We start from the raw sequence: 9137 nt of genomic DNA, 5'->3' as shown, positions 1-9137 counted from the left end.
TAAACGACCCCAAGAACCCCCCAAAACTGACCCCAACCCCCCCAGTCTGACCTCAAATGACCCCAGACCACCCCAATCTGACCCAAGACCCCCCAAAACTGACTCCAACCCCCCCAATCCGACCTCAGACCCCTCCAATCTGACCCCAAAACCCCCCCCAATCTGACCCCAATCCCCCCAATCTGACCCCAAAACCCCCCAGTCTGACCTCAAATGACCCCAAATCCCCCCAGTGTGACCTCAAATGACCCCAGACCCTCCCAATCTGACCCAAGACCCCCCAAAACTGACTCCAACCCCCCCCAAACCGACCCCAAACCCCCCCAGTCTGACCTCAAACGACCCCAAACCCCCCCAGTCTGACCTCAAACGACCCCAAGACCCCCCCAAAACTGACCCCAAACCCCCCCATTCTGACTTCAGACGACCCCAGACTCCCCCAATCTGACCCCAAACCCCCCAAAACTGACTCCAACCCCCCCAATCTGACCCCAAACGACCCCAAACCCCCCAAAACCCCCCCAGTCTGACCTCAAATGACCCCAGACCCCCCCAATCTGACCCCAAACAACTCCAAACCCCCCAATTTGACCTCAGACGACCCCAAACCCCCCCCAGTCTGACCTCAGATGACCCCAGACCCCCCAAAACTGACTCCAACCCCCCCAATCCGACCTCAGACGACCCCAAACCCCCCCAATCCGACCCCAGACCCCCCCAATCTGACCCCAAAACCCCCCCAGTCTGACCTCAAATGACCCCAAACCCCCCCAGTGTGACCTCAAATGACCCCAAACCCCCCCCAATCCGACCTCAGACCCCCCCCAATCTGACCCCAAAACCCCCCCAGTCTGACCTCAAATGACCCCAAACCCCCCCAGTGTGACCTCAAATGACCCCAAACCCCCCAGTGTGACCTCAAATGACCCCAAACCCCCCCAGTGTGACCTCAAATGACCCCAGACCCCCCCAATCTGACCCCAAGACCCCCCAAAACTGACCCCAACCCCCCCAATCCGACCTCAGACGACCCCAGCCCCCCCCCCCATTCTCACCTCCCGCCTCTCTCCGGCGCTGCCCCCCCCTCACTGGGGTTATTTTTTGGGGGGGGGGGGGGGTCGGTGGGAGCTTGGAGAGGGGGGGTGGGGGGAGGGGCGACACCTCTGTGCTGTGAGAGGGGGGCAAAGACCCCCCCTCCCCCCCCCCCCCAAATCACACCCCAAAATCACGCCCCTCCCCCACTCAGGGGGTGGCAGACACCCAGTTGCCCCAAGTCACCCCTCCCCCACTGGCCCCTCCCCCCGCCCCTCCCCCCGAGGCCGCCCCTCCCCCACCCCCAGCCCATCCCCCCCCCTCCTGGGTCCCTTCCCACGCCCCCCCCCGCCCCTCCCCCGCTCGCTGCCGCCCCTCCCCCGCTCCCATACTGGTTCCCAGTAGCAGCAGCATACTGGGAGGCCTCGGCTGCCCCTCCCCCAGCCCCCCCCCTGGGCCCCTCCCCCGGCGGCTGCCGCTGCTGCAGCATACTGGGCGGCGCTGGCGGCGTACTGGGAGGCACTGGTGCCGTACTGGGAGCTATCCCCACCCCCAGCCCCGCTCCCAGAGCCGTACTGGGCGACCTCAGAGCCTGAGCTCACGTACTGGGCGTACTGGTATTGACCCCCAGCGGCGTAGCTGCCATACTGGGAGACCCCCACGCTGTACTGGGAGCCGGTTAAGCTATACTGGGACCCCCCACTGCTTGCTAAGCCATACTGGGAGCTCCCTCCCCCATACTGGGACACCCCTACACCATACTGGGAACCCCCTAAAGCATATTGGGCGGCCCCATACTGCGCCCCACCGCTATACTGGGCATACTGGGCATACTGGCCACCCCCTCCCCCACCATACTGAGCCATCCTGGCCGCCATAGCCGGGGTGATGGCGAAGGGAGACGGGGAACGTTGTGGGGGAGGGGTTCCCCCACCCCCACCCCCAACCCCCCCACGGTGACAGCAACAGCCCCACCGTTGGAAACAGGGGCCCAGGCGAGGGGGGGAGGGGGCAGCACAGCAGCCCCCTCCCCCCCCCGTGTTACCATGGAAACGGAGGCAGCCGGTCCCCAGGCGGCAACCGCAGCTCAGCCCCAGGTTGCCCTGGAAACGGTGGTGGAGGCACGAGGGGGAGGAGCTTAAACGGGCTAAACCACACCCCCCTCCCCCCACCACCCCTCCAGTCCCCCCACAACCCCTCCAAAAGGGGCTTCTGGGGGTTCCCCCTCCCAGGGGACGTGTGGCCCCCCCAGGTGTGGCCAGGAAAGGGGAGGAAGGACGAGCGAAGGCTCCGGCCCGGGAGAGGAGAGGGAAAGGCCCCCGGGGGGATGGGGAGAGGGAGGAGGAGGAAGAGGAGGAGGAGGAAGGGCGGGATGGGGTGAGGGAGAGGAGGGGGTTGGGGGGCGGGGGTGGGGGGCGGGGGGATGGGCGGGATGAGCGGGGGGGGGGTGGGGGTGAGGGCGAGGAGGGGGTTGGGGGAAGGGCGGGGGGTGGGGGGGGGGTTTGGGGGGTGGGGAGGGAGAGGAGGGAGGGGGCAGAGGTGGAGGAAGAAGAGGAGGTGGTGGTGGGGGTGGGGGTGGGGGTGGAGGAAGGCTCCGTGGTGGCGGCGGCGGCGGCGCTGGGGGTGGCCACGGAGGGGGTGGGGGGGGGTACTGGTGGCTACTGGGGGGGCGGCTGTGGTGGCCACAGAGGGGGGAGGGGAGGGCTGGGAGGTGGGGGGAGGGGTGGGGGAGGGGGCAGAGGCGGCGATGGGTGGGGGAGGGGCGGAGGGGGCCGCGGGGGGAGGGGCGGCGGAGGCCGAGGAGGAGGAGGAGGAGGAGGAGGAAGAGGAGGAGGAGGAGGAGGAGGAAGAGGAGGAGGACGAGGAGGAGGAGGAGGAGGAAGAAGAGGAGGAGGAGGAGGAGGAAGAGGAGGAGGAGGAGGACGAGGAGGAGGAGGAAGGAGGAGGAGGAGGAGGAGGAGGAGGAGGAGGAGGAGGAGCTGCGGCGCTTGCGGCGCGAAGGCCGGCCCTGGCGGCCACCGGGGGGCGCCACGGCGGTGGGAGGAGCCTCTGCGGGCCCCGCCCCCTCTCCCTCGGCCAATGGGAGGGCGGCTTCGGGGGCGGCCGCGGCCAATGAGGGCGCGGCTTCGGAGGGGGGCGGGGCCCGGCGGCGATGACGTCACAGCGGCGGGAGGGGGCGGGGCTTCGGGCGGCGATGACGTCACGGCGGTGGGAGGGGGCGGGGCCGGGCACCTGGGGGGGGGGAGAGAGGGGTCACGGGGAGGGCAAAGGTCAGGAGGGGTCAAGGGGGAAGGGGGGGGGTGAGTGGAGGTCACTTGGGGTCACCTTGGGCTATTTGGGGTCACCTGGGGTCATCTGGGGTCACCTTGGGGTCATCTGGGGGTCACCTTGGGGTCATCTTGGGGTCTATTTGGGGTCACCTGGGGTCACCTTGGGGTCACCTGGGGTCATCCTGGGGTCATCTGGGGTCACCTTGGGGTCATCTGGGGTCACCTGGGGTCATCTTGGGGTCTATTTGGGGTCATCTGGGGTCACCTTGGAGCTATTTGGGGTCACCTGGGGTCATCCTGGGGTCATCTGGGGTCACCTTGGGGTCATCTTGGGGTCTATTTGGGGTCATCTGGGGTCATGGCAGAGCTATTTGGGGTCACCTGGGGTCATCCTGGGGTCATCTTGGGGTCATCTGGGGTCACCTTGGAGCTATTTGGGGTCACCTGGGGTCATCTTGGGGTCATCCTGGGGTCATGTCAGAGCTATTTGGGGTCACCCTGGGGTCACCCTGGGGTCATCTTGGGGTCATCTTGGGGTCACCTTGGAGCTATTTGGAGTCACCTGGGTTCACCTTGAGGTCATGTCAGAGCTATTTGGGGTCATCTGGGGTCACTTCAGGCTATTTGGGGTCACCTGGGGTCACCTTGAGGTCATGTCAGAGCTATTTGGGGTCATCTGGGGTCACTTCCGGCTATTTGGGGTCACCTTGGGGTCACTTCAGGCTATTTGAGGTCACCTGGGGTCATCCTGAGGTCACCTTGGAGCTATTTGGGGTCATCTGGGGTCATCTTGGGTCATCTTAGGGTCACTTTGGGCTATTTGGGGTCACCTGGGGTCCCCTTGAGGTCACTTTGAGCCATTTGGGGCCATCTGAGGCAGTTTTGGGGCATTTGGAGCCCATTTAGGGCCCATTTGGGGCTGTTTTAGGGCCATTTGGGGCAGTTTTGGGGCATTTGGAGCCTGTTTGGGGCAGTTTTGGGGCCATTTAGGGTCCATTTGGGGCAGTTTCAGGGCATTTGGGGGCAGTTTTGGGGCATTTGGAGTCCATTTGGGGCAGTTTTCAGGCCGTTTGGGTCCATTTAGGGCCATTTGGAGCCCCTTTGGAGCCTGTTTGGGGCAGTTTCGGGGCATTTGGAGCCCATCTGGGGCCATTTGGGGCTGTTTGGGGCAGTTTTGGAGCCCATTTGGGGCAGTGTCGGGACATTTGGGGCAGCTTTGGGGCATTTGGAGCCCATTTGGGGCCATTGGGGGTCATTTGGGGCCATTTCGGGCCCATTTGGGGTCCATTTGGGGCCCCTTTGGGGCAGTTTTGGGGCCATTTGGAGCCCATTTGGGGTCCGTTTGGGGGCATTTGGGGCAGTTTTGGGTCCCCCTGGGGTCCATTTGGGGGCATTTGGATGGTTTTTGAGGCCATTTGGGGTCCATTTGGAGCCGTTTGGGGCAGTTTTGGGGCACTTGGAGCCCCTTTGGGGCAGTTTTCAGGCCGTTTGGAGCCATTTGGAGCCCATTTGGGGGCATTTGGGGCAGTTTTGGGTCCCCTGGGGTGCATTTGGGGGCATTTGGATGGTTTTGGGGCCATTTGGAGCCCATTTGGGGGCAGTTTTGGGGCAGTTTCGGGGCATTTGGAGCCCCTTTGGAGCCATTTGAGGTTGTTTGGCGGCATTTTGAGGCCATTTGGGGCAGTTTTGGGGCAGTTTCGGGGCATTTGGAGCCCATTTGGGGCAGTTTTCAGGCCGTTTGGGTCCATTTAGGGCCCCTTTGGGGCAGTTGTGGGGCATTTGGGCCATTTGGAGCCCCTCTGGGGCCTGTTTGGGGCAGTTTCAGGGCATTTGGAACCCATCTGGGGCCATTTGGGGCTGTTTGGGGCAGTTTTGGACCTTATTTGGGGCGGTTTTGGGGCATTTGGAGCCCCTTTGGTTAGCCCCTTTGGTGTCCCTTTGGGGCCATTTCTGGCCCATTTGGAGCCATTTAGGGCCACTTTGGGGCAGTTTGGGGCAGTTTTGGGACATTTGGAGCCCCTTTGATGTCCATTTGGGGCCATTTCTGGCCCATTTGGAGCCATTTAGGGCCCCTTTGGGGCCGTTTGGGGCAGTTTTGGGGCTGTTTGGAGACATTTGGGGTCCGTTTAGGGCGGTTTTGGGTCCCCTGGGGTCCATTTGGGGGCCATTTCAGGTTGTTTGGTGCAGTTCTGGGGCAATATGGGGCCATTTGGGGCCATTTTAGGGCCATTTGGGCCTGTTTGGGGCAGTTTCAGGGCATTTGGAACCCATCTGGGGCCATTTGGGGCTGTTTGGGGCAGTTTTGGACCTTATTTGGGGCGGTTTTGGGGCATTTGGAGCCCCTTTGGTGTCCCTTTGGGCCCATTTTGGGTCCATTTGGAGCCATTTAGGGCCACTTTGGGGCAGTTTGGGGCAGTTTTGGGACATTTGGAGCCCCTTTGGAGCCCATCTGGGGCCATTTGGGGTAGTTTTGGGGTCGTTTGGGCCATTTGGGCCCCTTTGGGGTCCGTTTGGGGCAGTTTTGGGGCATTTGGAGCCCATTTGGGGCAGTTTTGGGGCTATTTGGGGTCCGTTTTGGAGCTGTTTGGGGCAGTTTTGTGCCATTTAGGGCCATTTGGGGTAATTTTGGGGTCGTTTGGGCCATTTGGAGCCCGTTTGGGGTAGTTTTGGGGCATTTAGGCCCCTTTGGGGTCCGTTTGGGGCAGTTTTGGGGCATTTGGAGCCCATTTGGGGCAGTTTTGGGGCTATTTGGGGTCCGTTTTGGAGCTGTTTGGGGCAGTTTTGTGCCATTTAGGGCCATTTGGGGTAATTTTGGGGTCGTTTGGGCCATTTGGAGCCCGTTTGGGGTAGTTTTGGGGCATTTAGGCCCCTTTGGGGTCCGTTTGGGGCAGTTTTGGGGCATTTGGAGCCCATTTGGGGCAGTTTTGGGGCTATTTGGGGTCCGTTTTGGAGCTGTTTGGGGCAGTTTTGTGCCATTTAGGGCCATTTGGGGTAATTTTGGGGTCGTTTGGGCCATTTGGAGCCCGTTTGGGGCAGTTTTGGGGCATTTAGGCCCCTTTGGGGTCCGTTTGGGGCAGTTTTGGGGCCGTTTGGGGCCGTTTTGGGGCCCGTTTCTACTCACGGCGCAGCCGGCGAGGCCGGAGCGGAGTCGGAGGAGCTGGAGTCGGAGTCAGAGGACGATGACGAGGAGGAGGACGAGGATGAGGAGGATGAAGACGAAGAGGACGACGAGGACGAGGAGGATGAAGAAGATCCAGCCTTGGGTTGGGCTGTGGCGCCCTCAGCCGTGACCTCGGGGGCCGCTGGTGGCCGTCACTGGGGGACTGGTGGCCACTGGGGCGCTCGTGGTGGTGGCCACTGGGGTGACACTGGCGGCGGTGTCTGTCACCTTGGTGGTGGCCACGGTGAGGCTGGTGGTGGCCACAGTGGTGGTGGCCACGGTGGTGGCTTTGGGAGCCACAGTGATGCTGGTGGCCACGCTGGAGGTGGCCACCACGGTGACACTGGTGGCAGCAGCAGCCTTGGTGGCCACGGTGGCAGAGGCGGCCACAGCGGGTCCAGAGGGCTTGGCAGCGCTGGTGGCCACGGTGCTGGTGGCCACAGGGCCACTGGTAGCCCTGGGGGCTGTGGTGGGAGCCACAGGAGCCTTGGGGACGTTGGTGGCCACGGGCAGGGCCACCTTGGAGGCTGCAGCAGGGCTGGTGGCGATGGCTGAGGAGGTGGCAGCAGCCACGGGGCTGGTGACCGTGACCGAGGGCTTGGTGACGCCGCTGGCCACGGGGGCCTTGGTGGTGGCCACGGTGGTGGCTGCTGCTGTGGCTTTGGTGGTGGCCACAGAGGCTGGGATGGTGGTCACAGGGGTGGCTCCCACAGTGCTCTTGGTGGTGGCCACAGAGGCGAGGACGGTGGCCACAGCGGCGCTCTTGGTGGTGGCCGTGGCGTGGGGCGAGGTGGCCACAGCAGCTTTGGTGGTGGCCACAAGGGTGGGGACGGTGGCCAGGAGGTTGGGGCTGGTGGCCACAGGGCTCTTGGTGGTGGCCACAAGGGTGGGGACAGTGGCCAAGAGGTTGGGGCTGGTAGCCACAGGGCTCTTGGTGGTGGCCACAAGGGTGGGGACGGTGGCCACGGGGGTGGCCTTGGGGGTGGTGTCCACAGTGGGTTTGGGAGCGGTGGGCAGGCTGCTGGTGGCCACAGGCACGCTGGTGGTGGCCACAGGTGTACTGGTGGTGGCCACAAGTGTACTGGTGGTGGCCACAGGTGTACTGGTGGTGGCCACAGGTGTACTGGTGGTGGATGCTGCCATACTGGTGGTGGCCACAGTCATATTGGTGGTAGCCAGAGTCATACTGGTGGTAGCCACAGCTGCACTGGTGGTGGCCACAGTCATACTGGTGGTGGCCACAGGTGTACTGGTGGTAGCCAGAGTCATACTGGTGGTAGCCACAGCTGCACTGGTGGTGGCCACAGCTGCACTGGTGGTAGCCACAGTCATACTGGTGTTGGACAGTGCCATACTGCTGGTAGCCACACTTGTACTGGTGGTGGCCACTGCCATACTGGTGCTGGATGCAGCCATACTGGTATTGGCCACAGTCATACTGGTGCTGGACGCAGCCATACCGGTGTTGGCCACAGCCACACTGGTGTTGGTGGCCACAGCCACGCTGCTGTTGGTGGCCACAGCCACGCTGCTACTACCCACAACCACACCAGTACTCCTGCTGCCCCCTGAACTGGGAGCACTGGTGACCCCAACAGCTCTGGCACCGCTGTTGCCCATGGTGGCCCTGGCCAGCGAGGCAGCAGCCACAGCAGCAGCTCCAGTAGCCACAGCGGCCTTGGCAGTAGCCAAACCCAGAGCCCCCCCAGCACAGGCCTTGGCAGTAGCCACGGGCACCACAGTGGTGGCCACAGGGGTGGGCAGCAAGCGGGGGAGGGGCTTGGAGAGGGGCCCAGGGGGGCAGGGCGGAGGCTGCCACGGGGGAGGAGGGCAAACTGAGGCGTGTGGCTGGCAACAAGGAGCCGCCGGCTCGGAGCCCAGCGCTCAGCGCCCTCGGCAGCCCCGGTGGTGGTGGGGGAGGCGTCACCAGTTTGCCAGAGCCTGGGGTCAGCCTGGCTGGGCTGGGAACTGGTGCCACTGGGGCTTTGGAGGAGCTGGGAGGAGGTGGGGGGGTTGTGGTTACTGGTTTGGGCTCGGTGGCTACTGGTTTCACCTCGGTGGCGACCGGTTTGGGCTCAGTAGCAACTGGTTTGGACTCAGTAGTGACCAGTTTGGGCTCAGCAGCGACCAGTTTGGACTCAGCAGTGACCAGTTTGGGCTCAGTAACAACCGGTTTTACCTCAGTGGCAACCGGTTTTTACCTCAGTGGCAACCAGTTTGGGCTCAGTGGCCACTGGTTTAGCCTCAGTGGCCACTGGTTTACCCTCGCTGGCGACCTTTGGCGCCGGTGCCACGGCCACTTTGGGCGCCTGGGGGACAGCTCCCAGCGCTTTGGAGGGTGCTGGGGGGTTGGTGGCCACCAGTTTGGCCTCTGTGGCTACTGGTTTGGTGTCGGTGGGCCCTGGGCTGGTTTTGGGGGCGGACGGTGATGTCGTGGCTTTGAGGGGTGATGGGGTGGCCACTGAGGCTGTTGGGGTGGCCACTGAGGCTGTTGGGGTGGCCACTGAAGCCGTTGGGGTGGCCACTGAGGCTCTTGGGGTGGCTACTGAGACTGTTGGGGTAGCCACTGAGGCTCTTGGGGTGGCCACTGAGGCTGTTGGTGTGGCCACTGAGGCTGTTGGTGTGGCCACTGAGACCATGGGGGTGCCCACTGAGGCCGTTGGGGTGGCCACTGA

At 63.6% G+C, this 9137-nt stretch overlaps 2 protein-coding genes across 2 annotated transcripts; both read right to left on the bottom strand.

Moving 5' to 3' along the window:
• Window positions 1-2119: 2119 nt before the first annotated feature.
• On the bottom strand, window positions 2120-3483 carry LOC133629102 (H/ACA ribonucleoprotein complex non-core subunit NAF1-like). The gene is made up of 3 exons (XM_062019764.1): window positions 3463-3483; window positions 2450-3264; window positions 2120-2135 (listed from the first exon to the last, which is right to left on the bottom strand). The coding sequence occupies exons 1-3, from the start codon at window positions 3481-3483 to the stop codon at window positions 2120-2122; spliced, it is 852 nt and encodes a 283-aa protein (XP_061875748.1).
• Window positions 3484-6481: 2998 nt separating this feature from the next.
• Window positions 6482-8084, bottom strand: LOC133629103 (mucin-2-like). Its single transcript, XM_062019765.1, has one exon. The coding sequence runs from the start codon at window positions 8080-8082 to the stop codon at window positions 6583-6585; it is 1500 nt and encodes a 499-aa protein (XP_061875749.1). The 5' UTR covers window positions 8083-8084; the 3' UTR covers window positions 6482-6582.
• Window positions 8085-9137: the final 1053 nt, after the last annotated feature.

This window comes from Colius striatus, unplaced genomic scaffold, assembly GCF_028858725.1.
Source record: "Colius striatus isolate bColStr4 unplaced genomic scaffold, bColStr4.1.hap1 scaffold_151, whole genome shotgun sequence".
In the NCBI taxonomy this organism is placed as follows: domain Eukaryota; kingdom Metazoa; phylum Chordata; class Aves; order Coliiformes; family Coliidae; genus Colius; species Colius striatus.
Note: the sequence above shows the minus strand (reverse complement) of the source record. Positions and strands in the feature narration are given on the sequence as shown.

Bases quoted from the DNA above. Each gene is read 5' to 3' on its own strand.
- LOC133629102 (XM_062019764.1), bottom strand. From the start codon at position 3,483: ATGACCCCAGGTGACCCCAAG. The intron at 3,265-3,462 runs GTGACCCCAGGT...CCCCCCCCCCAG, and splicing joins TGACCCCAGGTGACCCCAAG to GTGCCCGGCCCCGCCCCCTC.
- LOC133629103 (XM_062019765.1), bottom strand. From the start codon at position 8,082: ATGGGCAACAGCGGTGCCAGAGCTGTTGGGGTCACCAGTGCTCCCAGT.